General features: G+C 44.2%; 1 protein-coding gene across 3 annotated transcripts; it reads left to right on the forward strand.

The window, feature by feature from the left end:
• Nucleotides 1-1267: 1267 nt before the first annotated feature.
• MAX (MYC associated factor X) lies at nt 1268-25219 on the forward strand. 3 transcript variants are annotated; one of them, XR_011471857.1, is made up of 6 exons: nt 1268-1557; nt 2283-2309; nt 9707-9814; nt 22432-22555; nt 23014-23098; nt 23759-23844. XR_011471857.1 is itself a non-coding variant. In XM_070418294.1 (5 exons), exons 1-5 carry the CDS (start codon nt 1522-1524, stop codon nt 23944-23946), a joined length of 483 nt encoding a protein of 160 aa, XP_070274395.1. In that variant the 5' UTR covers nt 1284-1521; the 3' UTR covers nt 23947-25219. The 3 variants fall into 3 exon arrangements, 2 of the variants coding, with proteins under 2 accessions (XP_070274395.1, XP_070274402.1); XM_070418294.1 differs by lacking the exon at nt 23014-23098 and having other exon boundaries at nt 1284-1557; nt 23759-25219; XM_070418301.1 differs by lacking the exons at nt 2283-2309; nt 23014-23098 and having other exon boundaries at nt 1289-1557; nt 23759-25219.
• Nucleotides 25220-27798: the final 2579 nt, after the last annotated feature.

Genomic DNA, 27798 nt, shown 5'->3' on the forward strand with positions numbered 1-27798 from the left:
AAAGTAACCTCACAGGGTGATCTGATCAAAAATTCCTAACTGGGCAGGTCATGCCCCGGCATATAACTTCTTTAGTAAAAGGCTTAGCTTTCCCTTAAGTAAGCCCTGTCCATTGTTGCTTGCGTCTAGGTTAACATACCTTTGAAAAGCCCCCTTTCAGACCCCTCCTTTTAAAGTGTGAGTTTAACTATCCTGCAATCCAATCCCCAACTCACTTTCTCCTGTTTTCATGTAATCTTTGCGTTATCGCCTTCATCTCAAATGCATAAAAGAAACTGAAAAACGTATTCTCTGAAGCTCTGGGGATCTTGCTCCCTGGCATGTGTTGTCAATTTGGCTCAAATAAACTCTTAGAAAAATTCTCCATAGGTTTGGACATTTCTTACCCGGACACTGTTTTTGATACTTTCTGCAGTTCTTAATTATGGTGCTGCAAACGGCGGGGCCACTCCTTAAACTGCCTGGACTACAACAAACTCCAACTCCGGAGAGGCTTTTACTTCCACATAAACAGTTGTTGGGGCGGGGTGGAGGAAAAGGATGTCTGTGTGTGTACAAGAGTAGCAAGATGGTCAGTCCCAATTAATAAATTACAAGATTATCACGTCTGGGAGCTGTCCTTCAGCGAGGCGGGTCACCCTGCCTATCTTGTAACACCACCTAACACCTGCCATTGACACCTCCCCACAGCCAGATCCCAAGGGTCCTCGTGTGTGCACCCGAAGCCGCGCCCCCAAGTCCTCCGCCGCCACAGGATCACCGCCCCCGCCCCCCCACCTCCCCCACCCCCCTACCCCCGCCCCAAGCTGGCGGTTACGCCCCAGGACGCAATGCAGAGCCACTCAGAGCACTAAAAAAAAAAAAGTAAAACCACTCGTACCGAGGAGAGGCAGCGTTATTTAGGCAGCCGGCTACTCCCCCAGAGTCTCCACCCTGTCCCCTGGGCCCAGCGCCCAGCACTCATACGGTGCCGGGCTTCAGGAGCCCCAGCTCCCTCCACGTGTCCTGTCTTCCCAGCAGCCTCCGCAGCTGCCTGGGGAGGAAACCTCCTGACAACTCGCGGTCTACGGACTACGACTCCCAGCAGGCACTGCGGCGCTTCTCTCTCCGCCCCCCCTCCACAGGATACGCAGGCGCTCTGGGTTCCCTTAGCAAGTCGGGCTAGCGACAACTAGATGCAGTTCCTTATGGGATTCGTAGTTTTCCTGGCGCTAGCTGGGCCGTCAGTGAGAGGAACAGGAACTACAAGTCTCGGTGGCCCCAGCGTGACGAGCCCGGTCACGTGTCGGAGGGCCGACCGGGCGTGCGTGCCGCCGTTGATCCGGTGCTGCAGTGAGGAGGTGGTTCTCGCCCGTGTTGTGTGTGTGTGAGTGTGAGTGTGTGAGTGAGTGAGAGAGCGAGTGGGTGAGTGAGTGAGTGAGTGTGTGGGGGGACTTGCTTGTTGTCGGTGACTTCCCCCTCCCCTCCACCCTTACCCCTTCCCTGGCGCTGCTGCAGTGGCCGCTCCCTGGGCCGTAGGAAATGAGCGATAACGATGACATCGAGGTGGAGAGCGACGTGAGTCCCTGGGTTTCTTCCTTCCCTTGGGGGTTGTCAGGCGGGGACAGCAGGGACAGCGGCCCGGCTCTCAGCGGGGCCACCGCGGCGGGGGGGCGGGCAGCCGCCGCCTGCCTCCCACCCTCGGGCTGGGACCGCCTCCGTCGCCCTCCTGGCTCGCTCCCCTGCGGGCTCCCAGCCGAGCGGCCTTCCGAGACTGGAGGTGGGGAGGAGACGTGCGGCCTCTGGGATCCCCACCTCTCCCGTGGCGGAGGGTGCTGCGGCCTCCCGCTCCCACCTGATCCCGCTCCGGAGACGGGGACAGGGACGGGGTGCGCCCAGGATCCCATTGTCCAGAGTCTGGGGAAGGGGACGCGCTCAGGACCTGCCCCATCATTCTGCGACCCCCTCCTCCCTTGACCCGCGCGTCCTGGGGCGTGAGGGTGGACGCGGAGGGCTTGGGAGCGCCCTGATGCCCCCGTGGGGTCCGAGGGCAGGAGACAGTGCTCTGACCCCCTCCGGCCTGGGTCGGACCCCGGAAGGAGGGGCGGCGCTCGGGACCCCCCTGTCCCGCCACCGGATCCCGCTGGGAATATGGGGGTATGGGGGGAAAGAAGGGCGGGGGGGTTCGGGCTGACTCCCCCCACCCGTCGCTTCCTCCGCCGCCGGCATTTTCTTTCTTATTATTGAATGTGAAGTGTAAAAATAACTTCTATATTTTCTATTTTTTTTCTCTCTTATTCCAGGAAGAGCAACCGAGGTTTCAATCTGCGGTACGTCTCCTACTCTCCATTTCATTTTCATTTCCGTTCAGTTCTAGTCCTTTTTGGGGTCAGAGAGAAAAAAGATCATTCTATTACTTTTAACATTGTAGTAAACTTTCCTGTGAACCGCTAAGGTGAGGTGGAGCCTTGTTCTGGGGTTCTAGGTTGGGGAGGGGTGACAAATCGCATAATTCTAGATTCTCAGGGGGTAAGTTCCAGTGACTGTGGGTGCGAGGAGCTGTGTGCCAGGAAATGAATCCTTCCGTGGTCTGCAGGTGGGGGAATCTAGCTGCCACTCTGTGTTTTGGAAATGAGAAGTACATCATCCTGAAGTCCATTGGTGTGGTATTTCAGGGCAGAGTGGTCAGAAGATTTACATAGTTGTGTAAAACTGAAGCCACATGACAGTCACCGAAGGTCATGTGACTGCTGTGGACCTGTAGCATCTAGTAGAAGGTGGTATGATTCTAATGCAGAAATTGGAAATGCGGAGGAGCCAGTGGTGGAATAGGAAAGTGTCGCAGACAGCTTATTGTGGTCTGAGTATATTTGAGTTGAAGGAGTGGTATAAAGGAAACAGAAAAATTGTTGAAGAAAAGTAGCATTGCAGAGGTAGTTTTGCTAAAGGCTGATGGTTGAGACCTGGCAGTGTTATCAATAATCTCTCAGGGATGTTCTCAGAAGATGGTTTTTTGGATATATCTATGAGTATAGCTATAGGTATACACTAATCTTACGTCTTTGGAGACAGAGCTGTGGTTATTCCATGAACATATTAGAATAAATAGACAAATCATAATCAGAGAAGGGAAGAGAAATGAGTGTATCACTGTCTAATATTTGACAGCTGGGAACAGTAAGAAGTATATAGAATGGGCGTCGAAAATGCAGATGCCTCTGGGGGACCCAGGCAATAAAATAGTCAAGGAGAAAGTAGAGAATAGAGGTAAAGACTAGGGTACTAGAGAACACATGCCTCTTCTAAAAAGGCAGCCACTGAACTCCAGTGGGTGGTTATGTAGGAAGGAGGGCTCATGGCTGCCAGATCTTCCTATTTTTAAAGAAAGATTAGAAATCCTTTTGTATGTTATTTTTCTGATTTTCAAAATGATGGGTGGGACAATCCCTTTGTTTGGAGGGCTTGTTAGAATTTGTAGGATGTCACTTTGATACCTCTGGTCAAAGAATTTAATTACCACAGGGTAAAAGCAAGCCTTCTTACTTGTACCTTTATTAGAGCAAGCAAGGATTCTGCCATTTGTCCAAGCAGATAGGCATTAGGAAAAATTTTATTTATGGAGAGCTAATATTTCCATAAAATCTAAGGATGCGGTTGTTCCAGGGTTCTTAAAAATTGTCCCTGGCTAATGGTCACTATGAAAGAATTCGTTTTATTTCTCCTTATATTGTCAGATACTTCATGTTTATACATATATTTGAAAATTCAGTTCCTTTTTTTTCCCCAGTTACTATTAACCTTAATAACGTGAATGTGGAGTTTCATGTTTGGAACTCAGTCTATTTAAAACATTTCTTTCTCCAAGTCTCTGGTCCTAAAGTCTGCCCCAGAGCTTGATCATGGTTGGAGAATAGGGATTGGTTAGGCATCCTTTGCAGAATCATTACTTGAATTGGAATTACATTGGCTTTCCAGTAAGAGAAAAGTTTTCTTTGTGAAATTTTGGCTTGAATTTTGAAAAGCTTCCCGCTTTTCAAAATATTCATCCACATGGGTGTTGATGTAAATTGCTTTGTTAAATTATTAAAATGTTTCCATTCTCCTAGAATGCTAATCTCATTGTTTTGTCTAGATATTTTTAGTTTGATGTTAAGGTGCCTAGGGTTTTTCCCTTTGATTTTGGGAAGTGGGCAAAGGGAGTGGGTTTGACCTTTTGTTTTTAATCTGACCCATCTGCTTGCTGAGACTTAAATATTATCTGTCACAGGAGTATCACAAGAGTGTGGAGAGAAGAAACAACAGGCAAATATCAAACAATTATCATAAACGTGGAGGGTAAAAAGGATTTCATTATTTTTCTCTGAAAACATCTGTTTAGTTCTTGACATTTAGTATAGATCACAAATAATACATATATATGTGTGTATATATATATATATATATATATATTTTTTTTTTTTTTTTTAATTAGGGGGAAACTATTCTTAAGCTTTGCCTCATTCAGAAAAGGATGCGAACTGTGAATAACCACATATTTAGGACTACTGAAGAACTTTTAAAAAGTTATTTAGGAAAGATTCTGCTGGGTTCTCATATGAAAAGAAACGTCATTTTTATAATGTCAACAACAATAGCTATGGCCTTACTGCATGAGAAATGTAGGGTACTTCATAAGAAAAGTTAGGAAGTGAAGCTAACTGTAACAGAAAGTGAAACTGATTTGACGAATTTTTTTTTTCTGTTGCCTCAGTGCAAACGGAACACAGCTTCTCCAGTGACCAATCTGTGTTAAAGGAAGTAACCCCAACAATGTTTTTATTACTAAATTTAATATATATCAGAATCCACTGATGTTATTTTTATTATTATTTTGCATTTTAAAGATAATTTTCTGGGGCAGATATATTTCATGCAAATTTTACTTCTGTTTGAGAAATTTCTTTTGGAAAGAACAAAGGTATACTAAAAATGTAGGGTTAGTTGTTGGTCAGAAAACTCAAGGCCTTTTTCAACTTACCCTCCAGCTGAACGTGTTGCAGTTACAGTATACTGTCAGGGAGTTTAAAAAAGATTTGTGCTACTTCACTTCTGGACCTTTCTGGTATGAAATATTTTTAATTTCTCAGAGCTCTTTGCGTCTTTAGGAATTGCAATGTATTCGGTAGGGAATGAGCTTGGTTGCCTCTGAGATCGGAATTGACTCAGGAAATTACTATCTGTTTTACCAGGAATTAGTTGCTTGGTAAAGTGCTGTATGATGCAAGTACTCTGTGTCTGCTTAGAGTGTTAACAGTGCTACAGAAATGCCAGGTTTGTTTCATAAATATGCCTGTTCATTAGAATAAAGGGTGTTCTTACGTTTTTCTATTTCCAAGATGCCAGTAATGGTGAATTAGTTGATCAAGGAATCCAAGTTGATTTTCAATTAAAATTTCCTGATGAAGGCATTCTTAACTCTTAAATGGCTACAGTACGATGCCATATTTGGGGAATAGTGTTCGCAAGTTCTTTTAGGCACCAAATGATTGTTTTAAAAAGGTTTTGAAAACACATGTATCTATTAGATGTTAGCAATGTATAACAGGCTTCAAGTAGGAGAGATATTGGGAAGTTGAAATCTATAGTTTCTTATTAAGGACCTTAGTGAGTTTCTCATTCTAGCTACCCATTACTTCATGTTGCATTTTTCATGTTGATTACAATGAGTTGCTTAGAAATTGTTTTATTTATTCTGCCCATCTATCAGAAGTAATAGATCTTTTCTGATGAGAATTTTGAGTCTGTGTATTTTCACTGTTACTGTTTAATAAGAATTAATAATCGAAGGCAACACTATCTTCCCTCTAAAAGCAACCTTTAAATTTCTTAAAGTTAGTAAATGTTTAGTGGGCAACTCTAATTCCCTATTTGCTGAGAATTTTCTATATTGGAATTGAGAAGACTCCCCTTATAGAGGGGATTAGGTATGAGGTAGCCTGCAAGAAATGGCATTATTCTGGAGAACCTGTGCATTCTTCAATAACAGAGTATTTATTTCCTCATGCTATTTGCCTACCTAGAACTCGCAGAAAATAAGGCTGCTGACTGATGTAATGCATTTATGAATATGCATTCTCTATGCAATAAATTGGAAGGAAATAACTTAAAGAGATTCCCCTCAATTTTGAATGGACCTCCTTAGCTTGAATGACTGACCTGCTGCCAGTTTAGCAGCTTCTTGGCTAACAAAATAATGCTTGCTTTCAACATTTAACAATACTTAAGATACGTGTGCTTGTTAGTGTCAGAGATGGACAAATTGTAGGTGAAGATTTTTATTCTGGCTGCCAGTATGGAAAGTTTGGTGGAAATAAAACTGAGAGGCGGAATAAAAACCTTGGCAGAGATGTCAAAGCTGGAAGCGATTTGGTGCTGGAGTTCCTGTTGAGCATCTGTGGGCCACTCTTCAGTACCGTGCAGCCTTTTAGTATTCCTGTTAGCTTGGGACACTCTGAAGGAAGAGCTTCCTGGCAGAAACCACAAATCCCGTGTACTTGAAAAGCAGCAGCCATTGCTCCTGTAGGATATAGAAGAGAGGTGTTTGGGGGCCTGCTGTGCTGCCCAAGAATACCTCAGTTGTCTCCTAGAATTTGTTTGGTACGACCCATTTTCATAATCAAATATCTTTCTCAGTACAGGTGAGAGAAAGCTGGCTCATCAAAGTTGAGCTTTATTTGTTCAAGACACAATTGTTTGGCCCTTTTTAAAATTAAAAACAAAACTAGTTTTAAGTTTGTAGGAGGATCTCAGATGTCTTATCCTGGGATACTTCACCCAGTTTTTTATTCTCAACTCTGAAACCTTGGCCCTTTCAAAAAAGGTTGCCAGCAAGTGAAGATAGCTAACAAAGCAGTGATAAGCCTGGTAACAGGCCTTCCATTTGGATAAATTGGTTGGGGGGTGAGGGGTTGCACTGTTATCTGGCTGGATGGATCTGTGGCTTGGAAATGTTTCCAAAACAGAATTCTCTGCTTTGTGTAAAGGTTTTTCATATGTGCTTTTAAGCCATTAGTTCAGAGTTGCCTGGAATTGGGCATGTTCTTCATTAAAAAATAAAAATAAAAATTATTGATTGATTTAAGAGAGAGTGACCGACATGCTTGTAGTTCCACTTACTTAGGCGTTCATTGGCTGATTCTTGCATGTGCCCTGACCGGGGATCAAACCCACAACCTTGGTGTATCAGGACGACACTCTAACCAACTGACCTACCTGGCCAGGGCCCATTCTGCGTATTTTTAACTTGCTCTTTCAAATGAGGCTTGGGGAGGAGAAAAATACATCATTGCCTTTGTCTCTGAGAGCTTTAAAGTTGACTTTGGTTAAGTGTAGCTGCTTGGGGATGGATATGGCAACAGGGATTGGGCTAAGATTCCACTCTTCTGCTAGTTAAATTGGACCTGGAACCACCACAGAAATTCCATCCACTACTTTGAGAACAACAGTCCCCAGCCCAGGCTTTCTACCAGGCAGTAGACTGCTGCCTTTCCTTGTTGAGCCAACTTCTCAAACTTGGCTGGCTCCCCAGATGAGAAGCCAAGATTTCTGCTGATGGTCCTCAGCCAAGTTCACTTACAATCCTCTAACCGAAAGACTTGTCCATTTGAGTCCTTTCAGGGCTCAGTGAATGGGAAGGGGGTAGTGTATTGTGGGCATGAATTTGGTGTTAGATTATACTCAACTCCATCCCTCTAGTGTAGGCCTGAGCAAACCAAGTTTACTTGATTCTAGCCTTTTGAGATTTGCAGGGCTCTCCCAGAAAGAAAACAGACAATTAGAATTTTATTTGTATCAACAAGAGGGATTATGGGTAACTCTGGTGTCACTGTTTCTGTGCACAGCTCTTAAGCTGGGAGGAGGGCCAGGAATCAGGGTGATTTAGTAGACCAGAGTATCTTGGGCTGCTGCTGGAGACCAAAGCTGGGCGATTATTTTGCATGTAAATAAGCCAGCTTAGGGAGTATGTAGCAAACACAGGAGAGGCAGATAGAAGCCAAATGCCATCTCTCAGCCTTCTAAACTCTGTAGATATAGTCCAGGTTAGAACTTACTTACCTGTATAGGTGACTAGAGAGAACAGTAGGCTAGAAAAGGACAAGGCACTTAAATATGTTTAATTCCTTCGAGCTATTTCATACTGCTATTCGAGGCACCTGCAATTTTCTGCCCTAATGTTGTATGATACAGTATACTACCTCTAGCCTCAGGGAATCTTTCTAAGCTTGATCTTCCCTCAGATTCCCCATAAATTCCTTATATCACCGAAGTTCAGCAAACACTCATTTTACAGTGAATTTAGACTTTAAAAAATTAGGAGGGCCTTAGTAGCGCTCCATGCCTCTGCCCTAAAAGTGAGTGCTGTGTTCTGGAGAACCAAGGCTGTGATGGGAACCATGTGTCTAATTCAGCAGAGCTATAGGTGAGGTGTTGTGCTTGAGAGACCAGGAAGTAACTAAAATTACCACAGCTGCTCCCAGCCTCCTCTTCCTCTGTAATGACTCAGACTTTTAGGATTAGATAATAGAATTTCAGGTTCTTTCATTCCCACATCTTGTCTAATACAAGGATTCATTTGAGGCTTTCTTGTGCTGATTATTTACTCTCGTTGCTCCATTTTTAAAATTCCGGGTGTTCTGTCTGGGTTGATTAAAGCTACCTGAACTTCCCTTATACAGACTTGCTCCTTAGGTTAGCTCAGTGCACCCTTGCCTATTAAGGTAAAATTCTAAGTGTATTATTTTCCATAATTCCCAAGGTGTAGAAAGTTCTTGCTTAGCTGGAGTGAGCATTTGTGTTCCATTTGGAGGGAATGCACCTTTAATGGGGACCTGCGGAGCTCTTGCAGTGCTCTCCAGCCATTCCTGATTGGCTGGCAGTCTTCACCCCTCTCCAGCTGATTGTTCTTGTTCTTTTGTGAGTCTGAGCAAGGCAGGATAAAGACTTTGGCTTGTGGATATTTAGGTGCTGCCAAATAAGCATGACCTGCCACAGGTGCCCAAGGATATTTGTTCAGAGCCCTTACCTTTCCGTCACAGCCTGTGTGAGGGGAAGCCTTTGGCAGGATGGCACCCTGGATCCACTTTAAAAAGATAGGGTCTCAGAATGCAGTTGGGGTCTAGATCAGCTTTGTCAGAATGATCTCAGAGTCTTGTTTTCGGGTTTTTCCAGAGGTTTTAACTTTAGCGAGCGGGAGACCACAACAGACTCGTGCTGATGGGTTTCACATGGAAAGAAGCATGGCACCAATGCCCTAACTCCCATCCTGGGCACCCACCATGGGGAATCGCTGACTTACAGTGGGGGCGATCACACCTTATGAACGGGCCCACTGGAGCTTTTCCTGGGTCAACCTCCCAACCATGGGCTGGCGGCTTTTCTGTCACATAAGTAAGTTATGGGGGAAGACTGATGTAGGAGAGTCACACTTTGTCCCCTTGAATAACTTTTACTTTACTTATGCATGAGCTGGATGCATCGAGCTACTTTGGATGTTCCTGTCACAAGGCTTGCTCACCCTTTTTCCCCCTTTAGCAGAGCCTAATTCTGGAGATTCCTAACTGCCCACCTCGACAAATCCTTCCCAGTCCATTCACCAGGGACTGCGCTGACAGCATATTCTTCCCGGCTATAACCCACTCACCTGTACCACGCAAAAGGAATGACGTTGCTAATATGCTCTTTCTTCTAGGCTGACAAACGGGCTCATCATAATGCACTGGAACGAAAGCGTAGGGACCACATCAAAGACAGCTTTCACAGTTTGCGGGACTCGGTCCCATCACTCCAAGGAGAGAAGGTGAGTTTATTGAGAAAGCTGGGTGGCCATCGCTAGGTGGTACTTGGAGTGGAGCTTACTAGTAGCAGCACACTCACCTATCTGGAAAGAAATGGAGTCAGGTTTAAGACACCAGTAGTAATTGTCTTTTAACTTAGTATTGTTTGTAATAAGTTACTCATTCAAGAATTATAACAATACACTGTCATATAAAGAGGAGCCCGTAGTAGTTTGGGATAAACACTAAGGGTTCCTGAGGTCAATGATTCCCTAGACCTCCATGAAAATTTCTTTCGCCTGGCTCAAAGTTAATACTTAAATGAAACCTCCCAAGAATGTAGGTGGATCAGCTTGGACACCAGTGATTTCCCCATTCCAACAGCTGTTATTTCAAAGGCTGGTAAAGAGCATTTTAAGCTGTGGGACAAGAAACTTAGGTAAAGAGCTATATTCATATGAAATGGAAGAAAAAAATTATTGATTTTCCTCCCCCGTCCCCTGTTCCGCCCCCCGCCCCCCCCCCCAAATTGGTGGCATTCCAGAAATTAACGTTTTCCCTGGAGAGGGAGGCACCAGCTTATATTTGAAAACGTTGGAAGCTTTGAGTAAAAAGTCTATGGGTTAGGGTCACTCCTTGGGATTTGGAAGAAACATCTGTTTGCACAGTTAGTTCCATCCTTGACGCAGAATGTAGCTGGCCGCTTCTGCAGCAAATCAGTGGTAGGTAAGTGGCAAACTCGGAAGAAGACCTGTGTTGGTTTGTGTGTGTGTGTGTTTAAGGAAACGATGTTAGAAAAGATGTCTGCTTTGAATGGGTCTCCTCATGGAGCTCTGTGGGTGGGAGTCCTGGGTTTCCTTGGTTATCCAGTCAAATCTGGAACCATTATGGTTTCATTTTGTATATACTGCCACTCTGCTAAGCCATATACTTTATTCCCTGTCTGAGGTGTGGCTTTCTACGTGGCTGAAGCATGGGGTAGGTCTGACCTTTATGAAAACAATAAAACAGGCCATGTGAATACCTACTATTGCAAAACCAGAATTTGCTGTGGGTTAGACCTACTTAGTATAGACATGGTTTAATGGCCTTGGACCAAGGTTCTTACCTGGAATAACAACATTCCTGGGCGCAACACTGTCTAAAGCACCACAGGAGATCTTTATGATGGGGACAGAGACTAACCCTTTTAGTCAAAGTACACACGTGCAAAGGATTATCTTCCATGCGTGTCTGAATTGTTGACAGTTAGTGCTTATTCATATGCCATGGTATCACTTAACATGGCGTTGGTGAACTGAATGGACAGAACTGCCTTCTCCTTTAAGTCTCACATCTAACCAGGAGTGGTGCCAAGGCAGTGTTTCCCAAGATGTCCTGTGGACCACCCACATCAGAATCACTACTAAATCTGCCTCTCTGGAGGCAGACCTGGGATCTCTGTAACAAGCAGTCAGCTGATTTTTAGGCATTTTTAAGTTAGAGAACACTTTTGGGGAAGCAGGTCACAAGAGCTCAACTATGCCTTTTTTTCTTTATCCAGCCTGTTTTATATTACTGTAACATTCTTCCGTAAGTTCTTAAAACCACATTATCCTAAATCCTGTTGTCTCCTTTCTTCAAGGAAGTTGACGGTTTGAATTTGGTAGCCTTAAACACTGAATAGTTTGTCATTCATTGTGGCCTATTCATTTATTTATTTATTCACTCCATTCAGCAAATATTAAGGGTCTGCTACATGCCAAGCACTGTTCTAGAATACAGCGGTGAACATACAGGCAAAAATAGAAGCTCTTAACCTGGTGAGGAAAAGATGGAAAATGAACTAATAATGGAAAATATATATAGTATATCAGATAAGTGCTAGGAGAAAGTTGAACAGGGAAGGAATGGTTGCAGTCTTCATTAGGGCAGACAAGAAAACTCACTGTCAAGACAACATTTGAGCAAAGATTTGAAGAAAGTAAAGGAAAGAGAACCACGCATCTACCTGGTGATGAGCATCACAGGCAGAGGGAAGGTGAGTAATAGCCCAAAGGCAAGAACCTGGGAGCATTCCTGGGCCCAGCAGGGAGAAGGGGCCAGACTGGAATGAATAAAGGTACGGTGGCAGGAGATAAGGTCAGAAGTAGAAGACTAGTGGAGGGGAGTGGTCGAGGGGCCAGGTTGAGTAGACCCAATCATCTAAGCAATGAAATTTACACGTGCCTTTCCAGTTTCGGAATCCTGCCCTGTGTTTCAATCCATATATTTCACACTGAGCGTGAATAAAGGAACTGGTTGTTAGCTAAATTCCACAATCTTCATTAATCTCCTTGTCTGCCAACACTGTTTCACAGATCTACAGGGAGTCTTACAGAATACTTTGGTCTCTCGACTTCCGAGTTCTCACTAAATGTTGCAATTTTTTTTTTAAATGTGGTATTTGACCCAAAGGAAATTGGCTAATTCTTGATTTGGATTGCAGTAATTAAGGTTATGACATTATGTGAATAATCATGAAATGATTATTTTACCACGTTTTAGGGATCTTAGGTTTTTTTTGTTGTTGTTGTTAATCCTACCTGAGGATATTTTTTCCATTGATTTTTTTTTTAGAGGTGGAGGGGAGAGGAAAACATCGATATGAGAGAGACACATCGATTGGTTGCCTCCCGCATTCCCACCGACCCAGGCCAGGGATCGAACCTGTGACCCTTTGGTGAGCAGGTCAATACTCTAACCACTGGCCAGGGCAGAGATCTTAGATTCTTGAAGGAAAAACCTCTAGTCTCCTTTATGACTTCTCTTTTAGTATTTGGACTATCTGTTATGTGTCCTAGCTTTTTGTTTTTTTTAAAGAGAAACCAATACTTACTGAATTTTATCCTAACCAAGAATGGGTGGTACTTGTATTAAAAAAAGTTTTATGTTTGAGACCCAGACTCCATTATCCTTTGTACCCTGTATTTCTACTATAACATAAACATAAAGAATGGTCACCTTTTGCGTAAGTAAAAAAAATCTGATAACTAACATGTGTATTGCAGTGTAAAGTTAAATCAGTACAGCAGTTCTATGGTGAGTATTATACTGCTATTGTAACTGGACAATTAGTACTGTTGCTTACTTCTGCCATTATTACTATATCAGATGTAAGGAAAGTGGCTCAAAATCATGATTCCGTGATTAGGGGACTAGAACTAGATCATGAACAGGGACTAGAACTCAGGACTGCCGATTGCCAAGTTTTATTTTTCTACCATACCATAGGCCCAATTTAAGGATATAGGTCAGCCGTGGGCAAACTACGGCCCGAGGGCCGGATCCGGCCCGTTTGAAATGAATAAAACTAAAAAAAAAAAGACTGTACCCTTTTATGTAATGATGTTTACTTTGAATTTATAATAGTTCACACAAACACTCCATCCATGCTTTTGTTCCGGCCCTCCGGTCCAGTTTAAGAACCCATTGTGGCCCTCGAGTCAAAAAGTTTGCCCACCCCTGATATAGGTGCTTCTTGGCTTATGATAGGGTTTTGTCTTGATAATTTTTCATGTCAAAAATGTATTTAATACCCCTAATCTACCAAACATCATATGTTAACCTCACCTACCTTAAATATGAACAAAATATCCCCAAAATGCTGGCAACACAGTGCACTATAGACTATTCATTATTTACCTCGTGATCGTGTGCCTGACCGGGCACTGTGACTTGCTGCCACTGTCCAGCAGCATCACAAGAGGGTATCAATACTGCATATCGCTACCCCAGGAAAAGATCAACGTGTATCATTTTCACACCATCACAAAGTTGAAATATCGAAAGTCAAACCATCATAAATCAGGGACTGTGTATTTTAAAGAAATTTTGCTTAAGTACTTATATCTTGTTTTTATATTGGGAGCTTCCCCTGGATCAAGGCAATAATTTTGGCAGTATGTCATACCAACCCTGCTGCTGAGATACTCCCCTCTGAATTGGCATATGTCAGTAACACTGAAGCATAGAGATTTGGAGATCATTTAAAGTTCATAAATTTTTCTGTGTCCATATAGCTTCTCTGAGAAATAGACCATTATAGTTGGCAGCCCATTTGGGTTTTCCCATAGTGTTAGCAAATGGACTCTTGAACTCTATTGTCTTGGTTTTATTTCCCGTGTAGTTTTTCAGCTGGGCATCCCGCTGGGATGGAAGGGATGATATAAGAACCATCAGCCAGTCAACCAGAGTAAGGGCAATAAGAGCAAGAACAATTGTGGATCCATTTCTTATAGGAAGACATTACTGTTCTTGAATAGAATTATTCTTTGTTTTTAGAGTCCTAGGTTGGGTACTAAGGAGTGTTGCCCAAAGGTTGCTGGCACTGAGCTCACCCTGTTTGTGTGTGGGGCCAGATCTGGTGGGCAGCCCAGGAGTTTGCCTTTACTTAGGGATATAATTCTGCCTGCCACTCCCATCAGTTAGCCCCATCACCCGAACCAGAGTTACAACCAATTATGTCTCCTTAGCATGGTTGACCTTAGTGAGAGAAGGTTCCGTGTCAACATTGTCGTTAGTAGCTGTACAATGGTTTATAGAAATTTCTCATCTGTAAGTCTCTTGTTAACTGCCTGTTTATCATACTTAATTGCTCTGCCAGGCAGTTGTGCTCTGGATTTCTCCTTTCTAGACAGAGCTGTATTAAAAAGAGGGAGCCCTGGCCGGTGTGGCTCAGTTGATTGAGCGTCATCCTGTGCACTGGAAGGTTGTGGTTCGATTCCTGGTCAGGGCACATGCCCAGGTTGTGGGTTCAGGCCCCGGACACGGGAGGCAACTGGTCGATGTTTTTCTCTAAAATTAATTTAAAAACATATTTTTTAAGAAATTACTTTAAAAAAGAGGGAATATGACCTAAAATGAAAATAAAGAAAAACAAGAAGCAAGCATTAAGTTCAGAATTTCTTCATTTTGGGTGAGAATCTGAAGGCACTCCTATCACAGACCCTGGCATATGGTAGTTCCCAGTAGGTAACTGTGGAATGAGCGCCAGAAGAAACAGTGGGCTTGCTTATCCCTCTACCAAAAACAGCAACAGCCAACACAGTTGTGCTCACCTGCTTAATTAAGAGCCGTGTGAGTGCTATAGAGGTTTAAAAGGTATAATTGATAGTACCTACTCTTGAGGGTCTTGCTCTCTTGTTGGGAGAGACAATTATTCCTAACAATTAACAAATAATAAGGTAACATTCTGAGCATCAAATAAGAGGTTAAAACACTGAGCTCTAATCTGTTTCATCTTCATTAAAGCCTGGTCTTCTTAACAGGTAGATGTTGGTCATATTTTTTCCCTCCTGGCCTGGCAGACAGTAGAGTGCAGAGTGGGTGTTTATTAACTGAAGGAAGGAAGTCCCCGTCCACCGTGGCCACATTGAACTGGGAGGGGCTCACGCTGGTGGACACCTGTTAAGGCAGGCAGTTTATTCAGCAGCACTGTTTCTATATCATATTTGGGCTGCCAGAGCGATTATCTCCTAAATGAAATGTAAACCACAGTCCTAGCCATTTCACCTCATAACTCATTAAGGTTATTACCTGGCCAGACTGCAAGTTGGGCAATTATTTTCTTCTTAAATTTTCTATATCTTAAATCATTGCCCATAGTTGCCCACGTCTTCCTTAAGCTCTGGGCTCAGCAACTGTAAATTCCTGATTTATGAATTATATGTAAACTGTTTATGTGCTGCTGGAAACTTCCAAGGGCTTTTCAGTGCCCATCAAGGTAAGGACTGGCATTCCATGTTCTCTAAATAAGGTACCCAACTTGCCTCCTGCTTTTTCTCCTCCTTCCTTTATTGTGGAGGGTGTACACGTTATCTCATTCTCAGTTTATCTGCATTCTTCCCTTTCCTCAATGTCTAACTCTAGCCTCCCAGCCCAGCTGATGTCAGGTTTTGTGGTGAGGAGACCCACTCACACGGGCTCCCTAGCCTGTGCGCTCTTTCCCCACTCATGTGCCTTCATGTGTTTCTCCCTGCCAGTCAGTCTCCCTCTGCCCACCTTCAGGACCCATCTCAAAAACTTCTGCATCCTGAGAGCCCCATGGGTTCATTCTCCCTTGAATCCCAGTGGCCCTTTCTGGAGCCTCTCCTGTGTTTTCCTTCCTTCTGGCTGATGTTACACCTAACTAAAGGATGCACTCCCTGAGGGCAGAAGCCTGTCCATCCTCCTGGTAGTCTCTGCAGTGGGGAAGGGCTCACTCCCATGGAGAGGACTAAAGAGCAGGCAAACTCGCTAATGCCTTTTCCATCTTGAGATTTGGAAGGATAGGAATTGGTTATTAGGCCTTCCCTTAAGCATTTTTCTTTTTTTCTTCTAACAAAATTGCAAAAACTTCCAGCCACAAATACATTTTAAATTTAATATAAATACAATTCTAATTGCTGGCACAGTAAAAGTAAAATAGCAAGTGACATTCATTTTAATAATATATTTTATTTAATGGAATTATGCAAAAATAAGTATGACCGTAGTATATAATTAATATATTAAAAAGTACCAATGGCCTTGGCCAGTGGCTCAGTGGTTAGGGTACTGGGTTTGATTTCTGGTGAAGAGCATGCACCTGGGTTGCAGGTTTGCCCATGGGCCACGGCCAGGCGTGCGCAGGAAGCAACCAATCAGTGTGTATCTCTCACATCAATGTTTCTCTCTCTTCCCCTCCCTCCCTTTTACTTTCTCTTAAAAAAAAAAATCAATGGAAAAAATATCCTCAGTTGAGGATTAAAAGTAACAACAAAAAATTACTGATGAGATACTGTGCATTATTATTTCAAGTGCTTGTTAGCCACCTGTGGCTAGTGGCTATCATGTAGGGCAGTGATGGCGAACCTTTTGAGCTCGGCGTGTCAGCATTTTGAAAAACCCTAACTTAACTCTGGTGCTGTGTCACATATAAAAAAATTTTTATATTTGCAACCATAGTAAAACAAAGACTTATATTTTTGATATTTATTTTATATATTTAAATGCCATTTAACAAAGAAAAATCAACCAAAAAAATGAGTTCGCGTGTCACCTCTGATACGCGTGTCATAGGTTCGCCATGACTGAGTAGGGCATTGCATAACAGAGACACTCTCTCCATCCCACACTTCCATTTTAATATGACTGAAATTGGGTGCCATCTTAAAGTGGAGGTCAAGAAACTTGCCTCTTTTCTCTCCCCTCAAAAGCTGCTATTATTAAATCCATGGATTTGTTAATGGAGTCTGAGAAGCAAGGACATGATTTAGTGATGACCATCTTGGTGTGTGGGGCTGTTTACATAGAATAGATTTCCAGAAGTTGGATTGCTGGGACTAGGGGTAAGAACATCTGGTTTCTTGCTGTGTGTTTCCAAAATGCTGTTCAGGAAGATTGTTTTTATTTATTTTTTTTCTCAAGCAAATTAGTCTTTTGGGTAGTATCTTTTGAAAGTACCAATTTTGCCAATATTGGAAATTTTTTTGAAGGGGGTGACTAATTGTAGGCAAAGGTAGTAATTTTGTATTTTGTTATTACCTGTGAAATTAAATTCATTTCCACATGTTTGTTTATTAGTAGTTTTGCTTCTTTGGGTAACTGTGCTCCTGTCCTTCATCATTAAAGTTTGATGGGAACACAGAAGGAAAAAAAAAGTTTGATGGGAAAGAGTCACACCTTTGTTTCAAACAGCCAAGGGCATAAGAAAAAAAAATACAAGTTTTGAAACATGATTTGTGTTGACTCCTAAACAGATGTCTGACTCTTGGCTTTAACTAGCCCCTTAAAGATCAGTATAGCTCTGCCTCCCTCTGGTCATCAACAGAGTGGTCCTTCAGTTTGGCAGCAGGAAGCCTTGGAGGGGTCACTTGACTGTGATGGCTCTGACCCCACAGCCTGTCTTGTTGGCATTAATGGGGCTTGCATATGGGAAGGAATTTAATGCAGACCCAAATTTGTTGTACAGATTCCTTAATTTTTGTTTTCAGAAGATAGCTTATTCAAATAGAAATGTACACTGGCTTTTACATAGTCCTCCCTTTATCTTAATATGTGTAAAAGCTTGTGCAGGTTACGGAAAATAATGATTTTATTTTCTTTAAAATAACTAGTGCAAAATAAAACAGGTGTCAGTTGGTGAGTCAGTAGTACTTCTTTTTCATTTTCCAGGATATGGCATTTTGGGTCTTGGGGCAACAAGGCAGTTAACATCAACCCGGTAGGATCTGATTTTGACAGTGAAGAGGAAAAAGTGATCAGTGCAGCTAAGATCATTGTTTCTCAAGTCAGCATTAGGGCTGCAGGAATGGCAATGGTGTTTCTAATGTTAACAGTCTAGTACCACTCTTTTCCTTGCCTCTCCCAATCTGATTTCGAAACACCTTGGAGTTCTACACAAATCCAGGTTACTATAATAAAATTTACAACTTTAAAAATGTGTGGAACTCCTCTCTCATATGAAAAGTTTTGAGAACCATTGCCTTAAACAGGATTTAGTAACCTTGGATGTCATCCTAAGCTTCAGTGGTAACTGCTTTAAGAATCATTTGGGGCCTTAAAAAGGTACTAAGTAGAAAGAGACTCTTGGACTTGAGGCCTTTGGTTAAATATGTAGTCAGTTCTTGCTACAACACATGAAGTGGGTTCACGCTGTTCTCAAGCAGAGGTCTGTCAAAGTGGGTACTCGAGGCTGGATTGACCCTTTTGACTCTCTGTTGCTTGGGCAGGGATATAGATGTACAAGCAGCTGCAGCACATGCAGAAGGGGCAAGAATCTTTTGGGCCTCTTGGACAGACTGGGTCTTCGTCATTGTCCATTCAGTTTTACTCTTCTGGGTAAATGAAACCACAGCTCTATGGGAATTATCATTTCCCCTCCCCAGAGCCAGGTTCAGGCAGTTCTCTCAAACATTCTTGCATCTTCAGGCTCTTCTTCTTCATTGCTACTTCTCTGCTAGAAGCCTATTTGGTTTTCACATGTCTTTAAAAGAAAAAGAGAAACAGCCTTCCTTCAATGCAGCTATTAGTTCAAGCTACTTTTTTCCCCCATTTCGTTTTCAACCTAATTCTAAAAACTAGTCTTTATATTTGCTTCACCTTCAACTCACTTTTGCACCCATAATCTGTGCAGAGATGATTTACCTAAACTCTCTTCCAAGAAAACCATTCTCACTAGGGTCTTCATTGACATCCTTGTGGATAAATCAGGTGATTCTTTTATAGTCCTTTTTCTCCTGCTCAAACTCCTCTTCATAACAATACTGCCCCTCTAAAACTATGGATGTTTTTTATTAGTTTTTATTAGTGTTCCCAAAATATGGATGTTGGAGGCCTGGGTCAAATTCTGACTCTACTGTTTAGTAGTTATGTAACATTAGGTAAGTTGCAGCTCTTGCGTAAGTTTCCTCATTTATAAAAGAGAGGAAATAATACATCAGTAGGTTGTGAGGGTGCCTGGCACTTAGTAAGTACTCAATAAGTATCAGCCATTGTCATTATCATCATCATCATTTGTATCACGTGTGCAACCGTGGCTTTGGAACAGTATCTGGCAAGGCTGTCCAGTGTCCTTTTGCATGCTCCCCGTGGTGAAAGGCCTGAGGAGCACTTTGCATTAACTCACTCTGTTATGTAGCAGGCCCAGGACCTCTTGAGTCCTCTCAGCTGCAGTTCTTCCTGGCCCAGAGTTGGATCCAAACCACTGAAGAGATCTATTTCTGCTCAGAAAGGCAGAATAAGAATTAGTGTCTTCTTATTTTAAAAACTAGCAGGAAAAAAATTATTCAGATCCTTACTGGTTATCCAAAGACAAGAGTCGATCTTTGGACATGTTAGCATACCTTGTTCTATCTGCTCAGTCACACTCACATGGAAATTGCTGACTCAGCTAATTGATCCTGTTACAGAAACTGAAAGCCCAGGGCCATTCCATAGTCCATGCCATAAAGCCAGGGCTCTTGCTGGCTCATAGTACACTGTTCACATAGTGTAAAGTCATAAAAGCAAGGAAGGGCCTGCCCACAGCTCAGTCCTGTGGCTGGTCACATGATCTTATATGGTTTAGAATGCTGGGAGGAGGGAATTTTGGGTGAGTCTAGCATTTTCTGGCTCCAACCTTTTACTTCTTCCCTGGACTAGATATGTACATGTAAATTTTCAGGAATTCTATATTTTGTGCTTTTAAGGTTTTTTTTGTTTTGTTTTGTTTTTGTTGGATTTTACTTCTTGTTGAATACTCTGGGGAGAGCGAAATTAAGTTAATTGAACCATTCTTTGAGACTTGCTGAGGAGTCAGGGGCACCGTGAGTGGCCTAGGGTTCTTTTGGAGGGAAGGGGAGATGTGCTATGCTTAGTGTTCTGAAGGCCTTGTGCTGAGTTTATACCAATCCAGCCTTCTTTGGGGACCTCTTGTTCTTAAGATATTCTGTGTCGTTCATTAAAACATTTGCAAGTGTTCCATCATTCATAGATTTTGCTTTTTTTCCCCCCTTTTCCCATATTCAAATGCGTAGTTAAATAAGAGCTAATGTCGCTTTCTGGGAACTGTTAGTTGAAAAAAATAGGCAAATGTGAAGAGAGCCTGCAATGTAAATATGCATAGCAATTAGATGGATCAGTGACGGAGTACATAGAATTTGGAGGGCTAGGTGGGGTCTGAGAGAAATTCTAGTCAGATAAGGAATTGCCACGGAGAGAAATACTTTGTTTGCCATCACAGAGCCCATTAATGACAGGCTGGAGTGCACTGTCTCCTGGATTCCTAAGCTCTTCCTTGCCGCTCTGCCACCTATCCGACAGTACTACTTTTAATCCCATATCCAGCATCCAGGGAGGCAGGGTAATTAGTCCCTTCTAATTATGTGTCCTTTTTTTTCTCATTTAATCACCTAATAATTAGCCCTAATAAGAAGTCCCCTTTGGCAGAAATGGGAAACAGCCTCTGAACTAGGTACTTCAGAGGTACCTACTTGCTAGGTACTCATTCTTCCTACATCAGCTGACTTACTTAACTAGAGAAATACAACTGGCTTCGTCTCCATCCTTATGCCTTTGCCTGTGCTCTTCTCCTGGCCCAGAGGGACGCTTTTCTACAAATTCCACCTCAGTCTAACCCAGGGTTCACTCTTTCAGGTGTGTGTGTGTGTGTGTGTGTGTGTGTGTGTACATACATGTACGTGCACGTGCATGCGTGCACACTCAAAGCCAAAGCCCTAATCAGGAGCTATCTTTCCTGTGGCCTTCCTAATCTGCTTAATTCCTAATCTGTACTACACAGGTTACAGTTATTGGTACTGCCCTGTGATTTGTCTGTGTACAGATACATTTATCTCAACTAGACAGTAAGTAAGCATCAGGGCAGAAGAAACCATGACTAATACATTTGGTTTCCCCACAGTACCTTGCACATAATTCACATCAGATAAAGATGGTCAAATACGAACAGTTTCCTTTTGAGGAAGTTGCCTTAAGGGTGCTATAAGAGGAAAGCAAGCCTGGAAGTTCTAGTACTTGTGAGGACTGCCCAGGCCTCACAAACTTCTCTGATACCCAGCCCAGCCTGAGGTCTATAAATTGAGATTGTCAGGATTTACTTACAAGTGGATTTAGTTTTGCTAGCTGAGTGTGAATGTTTTCTTTGCCCCTTTACCCCTGCTGTGTTCTGGTTACTTAGGACCCAGTGGGGTTGTAATATAGAATTGGTCAAGTTCTGCCCTACCCTGAGTAGCTTTGCTACTTCTCAGCACCCTGGTGGCATGAAGGCCACACTTCAACTATTGGACAGCCCTGCCATCGGCTTCATTTCCCTTGGCTGTGTACCGTCCTTCCAGTTCAGCTGGTTGGCTGAAGGGGATCTTTCAGGCAAGGGTGACCTCCAGGGACAGAGTAACCTGACATCCATTTTATTGGTTCATTAACTTACTCCTCTGACAGTACCTAGGCTACCGTGGCCGTGGTATAGGTGTGGCTGCTTCCTGAAATGGCCCAATCTCATGCCCTTCCTGTGTTGACATCAAGCTCTGACAGCCTTCACGACAGTCTTTTTAGCTCGAAGGTTGAAGTAGTGACACAGCAGCGTGGCTTAATTGGAAATAGTTAACAGTCTGAGGATTTGGCTGAAATCTAGGGCCTTGATGAAAAACTTCGTACCCACTCCCATCCTGAGCCAGCTCCAGCCGCGATCTTGCTCTTATCTTCCTGGCACGGCCACCTGTGGTCAGGCCCTGGCAGAGAATGAGTGGCATAAGCTCTCAGTTAAGTAGTATTTTCATGTTTTCAGACACAGCCAGGCTGCAGACTTGAAAGCAACATAAAGAACCAAAGGGGATGGGAGGAGTGAGTACAGGTTCAGGAGTTGACGGACCTGAGTTTAAATCCAGGCTCTAGCTGGTGATTTTGAATAAGCCAGTAAACTCTGAGCCTCGGGTTCCTGTGGAGCTACTTCTGAGTGCTGGTGAGGTAAGCCATTTGAAGCACTTGGCACCTTGGCTGGCACAAAGAAGACTCTCAGTAGCAATTACTTTGTTTCCTCAGCCTTGTCCCACCTCACCCTCCTGCTTCCCTGCCCCCATGCCGCTGTTGCAGAAACACACAGTTTCCTCACTGCTTGGACTAGGTCTTTATTTTGTTCCCTTTGCTTTTTCTCGTATTGCAACAGGCATCCCGGGCCCAAATCCTAGACAAAGCCACAGAGTATATCCAGTATATGCGAAGGAAAAACCACACACACCAGCAAGATATTGATGACCTCAAGCGGCAGAATGCCCTTCTGGAGCAGCAAGGTGAGCACCTGAGCCTGTGGGGCAGCTGGCCCTGCTGCGCTCTGGCCAGGTCAGGGCTTTGCACCTGGGCCTGCAGAACCAGGACCAGGAGTGTGTGCTCATAAGCGGCCGTGGCCCTGCTTCTGAGTCGCTGAGTGTTAGAGCCATCCTGAGGAAGTACCTGAGCCGCCAGTGAGGGAATAGTGGAGTCTAGGGTTTGACATCTGGAGACTTTTCTGAGCTGATCTCTCCCCTTCTTGGGGCTTAGGTGCTCTGCCTGTATAGGAGGCACACCTGGCATCAGGTGTCTGGAAAGAGCTCAGGTCCTTGGATTGGAGTGTGCTGTGTAAGTACCAGAAATCCAGGTATTCAGGGTCAGTGAGCTCTCCCATTGCCAATGGTAGTCCAATCAGGGCAGCCTATGGGCCAGGCCCATGCTGTTCTCCAATGCTCACATCCGCCTTTTCCTACAACCACAGGGGAAAGCGAGAGCTGATCAAGTTCTTTGTTCCTGGGGAATTCACTTCTCTTCCTCCCTCATGGAAGATGCAAGTAAAAAGAAATGCAAGTAACCACTTGGGTTAGAACACCTCAAATAAAATAAAATAATATAAATGGGTTGACCTTGCAGGCTCAAGATGAGCTGAACTGAGGGATGGGCAGAGGGAGGCAGCAGCGGGTTGGTTCCCGGGCTGAGCAGCCTGCATGTAGGGGCTATGTGTCAGAAGACCCAGGTATTCTGTGTATTGGTGACTTGCTTCCAAGTGTCCAGCTTGTCTTTCCAAGTGGATCTCGTACAAGAGAGCTAAGCCAAAACTTTTCTTTGGCTGATACATCTTATGTCATCCTTCCTGCTGTTGTGTGGCCTTCGCACCTTTATGGATCCTAGCATTGCCAGGCCAGCTTCTCCATTGTCACTGCACTGTTGGGTCCCACAGGGAGCTCCTGTCTCAACACTGGGCTTCTAAGGCAGGACGGTGACATCACAAGCCTTCTCTTTAGGGTTGAGTGGCATTGCAGAGGAGCTGGCCATGTCCACTGGGCTCCAGGTCTGGCTGGGAAAGGAGGGAGATGAAGTGTGCTGGTGGAACAGCCACCAGAAGAGTTATTTCTGAGCCCAGCAAGCCCTTCGGAAGAACAGGCTGGACCCTGACCTGAGACTCAGTTATTCTAGCTTCTCCTCTGTCTCAGAGGCTGTAACCCATTCGCTTGGTTGCTTTTCAGTCCGTGCACTGGAGAAAGCGAGGTCGAGTGCCCAACTGCAGACCAACTACCCTTCCTCAGACAACAGCCTCTACACCAACGCCAAGGGCAGCGCCATCTCTGCCTTCGATGGGGGCTCGGACTCCAGCTCAGAGTCGGAGCCTGAAGAGCCCCAAAGCAGGAAGAAACTCCGGATGGAGGCCAGCTAAGCTCTGCCGGGCAGGCCAGCAATAAAAACTGTCTGTCTCCTCCGTCGTCTCATCCTCCTTTCAGTTCATCCTTAGAACCCTCAGAACCATTTAAAAGACTCTATTTTTTTCCTTTCTCTTTTTTTTTAAGTTTTATTTTTACGTAGAAGCTCTTGGACAACAGCTCTCGTTCTCCTTCCCCACTTCCACTATTATTTTTTTTAATGTTTCCCTTCAGGGATTCCCTGTCCCCACCAGGAATTTTTAAACCAAAACACCCCAACTTGGCAGCTTTTTCTGTGGAGGACAGACGGCCGGCCGGACCTCTGAGCACATGGTGTCCTGACCACCCACCAGCTCCTCCAGCCCTGCCGGGCACAGGCCCGGAGGACTCCTACCCCTCCCAGGCCTCCCCGGGCCACCCTTGCCTCTGTTTGATAGACTTTGTGAATCTGTGGACTGCTCTACTTTAAGAAGATGACTGGTTTAAGAAGTGATGAGAATTAAAAAGCTATTTATCGCTCCTGTTGAAAGACCAGATCCTTGAAGAAGTTTGTGGTGTGAAAGGAAGTGGGGACAGAGTTGCAGCACAGTCTTGGGCCTGTTTCACTCCTGCTTCTCTCAGCCAGCCTTCGAGAGGGCCTCGGGACACACATGTGGTGTGGGGGGCGTCAGCAGTGAAGTGGCCGCCAGAGGGTGCTGGGGGTGGGAGGGCAAGGAGGGAGGAGCGGGTGGGGTAGAGGTTTTGTATTAAGGGCCAGTGATGATGTTTTGATATTTATTTCCTGCTACTGAAATTTGAATCTGAGTGAATTGTCCCTATTTCTGATGATGTCGGTATTGCAAAGCGACAGATTCATAAAGTAATGATCAAATCTTCCTTTCTTTCCGTGTGTATTTCTAAGAAATAGAGCCAACTGATTTTGTATGTAAATACCAAGAGCAATTTACCTGGTACTAAACCCGCACCCCAGTGCGGCCCCTTCCCACCCTTGCCCCACGTCCTTTCTGACTGTTCTGGAACCTGTCCCCATGGTGACCCAGCCCTGGTTCTGGCTGCGGTCAGCAGCTCCCAGTGAAGGGTTTTGTGTGTTTAGGCCTCATTTCTTTGTCTTTTTCCTACTCCGTTCCTGGCATTTGCTGATTTCTAGTGTATACTCTGTAGTCTCAGTCCGTGTTTGATTCCATTCCATGGAAATAAAAAGTATGTTGTACATACTGCCGAAGAATTGTCTTGCAAGTTAAGGCTTCCCCCTTTACTATAAGACTATAAATAAAAACTTATTTTATCCTTCTTGGTGGTGGTGTCTTCTTGCCCTTGCAAAGGCCAAGATGCTTAAGAGAAGAGCCCTGTGGAGGCCACTAGGCCTGAGAGAGGAGCAGCGGTCACTTACGTGGCCTTGCAAAACTGAGAGCAACCATAAGCCAGAGCAGTTCTCTTTTCATTCTAAAGGCTCAGCTTAGCCCAGGCAGGGCGGGGGGTGGATAAACTGGTGGTGGTGACTTTGCTCATTGGATAGAAGCTTTTGTTATTATTTTAAAAATATTTTTATTGATTTCAGAGGGAGAGAGATAGAAACATCAATGATGAGAGAGAATCATGGATCGGCTGCCTCCTGCATGCCCCCCACTGGGGACTGAGCCCACAATCTGGGCATGTGCCCTGACCAGGAATCCAACAGTGACTTCCTGGTTCATAGGTCGACACTCAACCACTGAGCCACACCCGGCTGGGCAGATAGAAACTTTTAAAGTTCCAACGGGGATGGGGTTATTCAGGGCAGCATTTCTAGACCCAGTTCCTCCTAAATAAATGACCCTTAGGGAGTTGGTAGCCGAGCGGTGGGTTTGGGTTTCTCCTGGTAATGAATGCCCACTTCAAAGGTGACCCATGTACTCTAGGATCTGTCCGTTTCTAGCGGTTCCAACATAGTTAGAGGAAGCAGCAGAGCTGGCAAGGGTTGGAAGTAAAGGAGGCTTCAACAGCATCAAGTGAGGGACCAACACCAGCCCGAACTTGTTTGACCTTGAAGGGAAGAGGGTTTCTGGCCAGGACACAGCTCAGCTTTGGTTTTCCTGTCTAGCTGGCAGGAAATATTGCTGTACCTAGACCAGGAGAGTGAAGACAAATCAGTTCTTTGCTTTGTCACTTTTCAGAATGGTAGTGCTGGACCCCTGTCGGTGGGATTTTAGATCCACAGTATCTCTTTTTGGTTAATGGGAGTTACAGGTGGGTCATGATTCGACAAGAGGCAGACTGTAACATGATCAAACTCCCTCCCCCCAATCATGATTGCAAGGATGTTGGGAGCACAATCCCATTTATTAAAGGCATTCCATTTCAAGACAAATGAAACAGGAATAAGACAAATTGGAATGAGAAGTCAGATGATTTCTTAATCCCTCCAAGTTAGCATGCTTTCCTCCTCTTTTTCATTGCTTTTTACTATATCTCTTTGCATGTCTGGCCGTAATTATAAACTCCACATCGCACACAGCTGGCTTGGTCAGTGTAGGCATTAGAACCGACTGCAGGTTCTAAGCTGGGGATGAGATGCAAGGAGTGTGAAGCTGGGTGCCTGGTAGTCAGGGAGCCAGCACAGGGATAGTCAGTGTCCCTGAGAGCAAACTCTTGGCTCCAGCATATTGGCTGGACAAGGGGTTAACATTTTCGGCTTCTCAAAATTTCAAAAAACCTGTTGGAAGAAGAGCCACAACAGGTAGCTGACTCACCTGGGAAATCGGAATCCCTTGACTGACTTGCTGAGCAGACTGGCAAGTGGTGGAGAAAGGTGGTACCACTGGGAGCAGCTGCCTGGAAAGAAACAAGGTAAGAAACCCGAGCTAGAGATTGTGCTTTCTAAAGGGGACTAGTGAAAGTCACAGCCATGCTCCTGGTGTGTGTGTCCAGGGAACCAGTGTCTGTCTACCCACCAGGACAGCGACGTCTGATCGTGGTTTACTCTCTGACAGCAGTGTTATTCTCTGGTTTGTTCTCGCTATTGCACTCTGGACAGTCCCATGCAATGCCAGAGAACCTGGTGATTCCCTGGGTAACTGCAGCAGGTGGCGTCACTGAGGGTCCTGTTAAAAGCCCTGTCTTTTTCTTAGGGTGAACTTGATGTTTTCCTATTTTTACAATTAATTGCCCCAAGTAAAAGGGTATTTTAAATGGCTCAGCTTTAAGAAAAAAAAAAAAAGCAAAAGAGAACTCATGGACATGGACAACAGTGTCATGTTAGTGCAGTGAGGGCGAACCTATGACACGCGTGTCAGAGGTGACACGCGAACTCATTTTTTTGGTTGATTTTTCTTTTTTAAATATATAAAATAAATATCAAAAAACAAATCTTTGTTTTACTATGGTTGCAAATATCAAAAAATTTCTATATGTGACACGGCACCAGAGTTAAGTTAGGGTTTTCCAAAATGCTGACACGCCGAGCTCAAAAGGTTCGCCATCACTGTGTTAGTGAGTGGGGGAGGGGAGGGTGGTGGAGTAAGAGGACATAGAAGGGATAAATGGTGGTGGAAAAAATAAAATAAATGGCCCAGCTTTTTAAATTCTTGACATGCTTATCCCATACAATTCCCTCAGCTCACAGAGCTGTCCTGGCTGGAAAGGTTTAAAGCACAAGACTGAATAGATGCTAGAACAGAGTAGTGTTTGGTGATGGCCTGAAGTCAGACTGCCTGAGTTCAAAGTCCCAGCTCTGTCCATGGTGGGGGAATCTCAGGCAGGTCACTTCTCTCGGCCTCGGTGTCCTCGTCGGTAAAATGAGGATAATAATAGTACTAACCTCGTAAAGTGGTTGTGAAATATGCTTATCATGTGCTTGACCTTGGGACCAAGTGAGCACTCAGGTAGGCGCC

This window comes from Myotis yumanensis, unplaced genomic scaffold (assembly GCF_028538775.1).
Source record: "Myotis yumanensis isolate MYYU_CA2020_CCGP unplaced genomic scaffold, mMyoYum1.0.hap1 SCAF_1, whole genome shotgun sequence".
Lineage (NCBI taxonomy): Eukaryota > Metazoa > Chordata > Mammalia > Chiroptera > Vespertilionidae > Myotis > Myotis yumanensis.

Bases quoted from the DNA above. Each gene is read 5' to 3' on its own strand.
- MAX (XM_070418294.1), top strand. From the start codon at position 1,522: ATGAGCGATAACGATGACATCGAGGTGGAGAGCGAC. The intron at 1,558-2,282 runs GTGAGTCCCTGG...CTCTTATTCCAG, and splicing joins ACATCGAGGTGGAGAGCGAC to GAAGAGCAACCGAGGTTTCA. The intron at 22,556-23,758 runs GTGAGCACCTGA...GTTGCTTTTCAG, and splicing joins TGCCCTTCTGGAGCAGCAAG to TCCGTGCACTGGAGAAAGCG.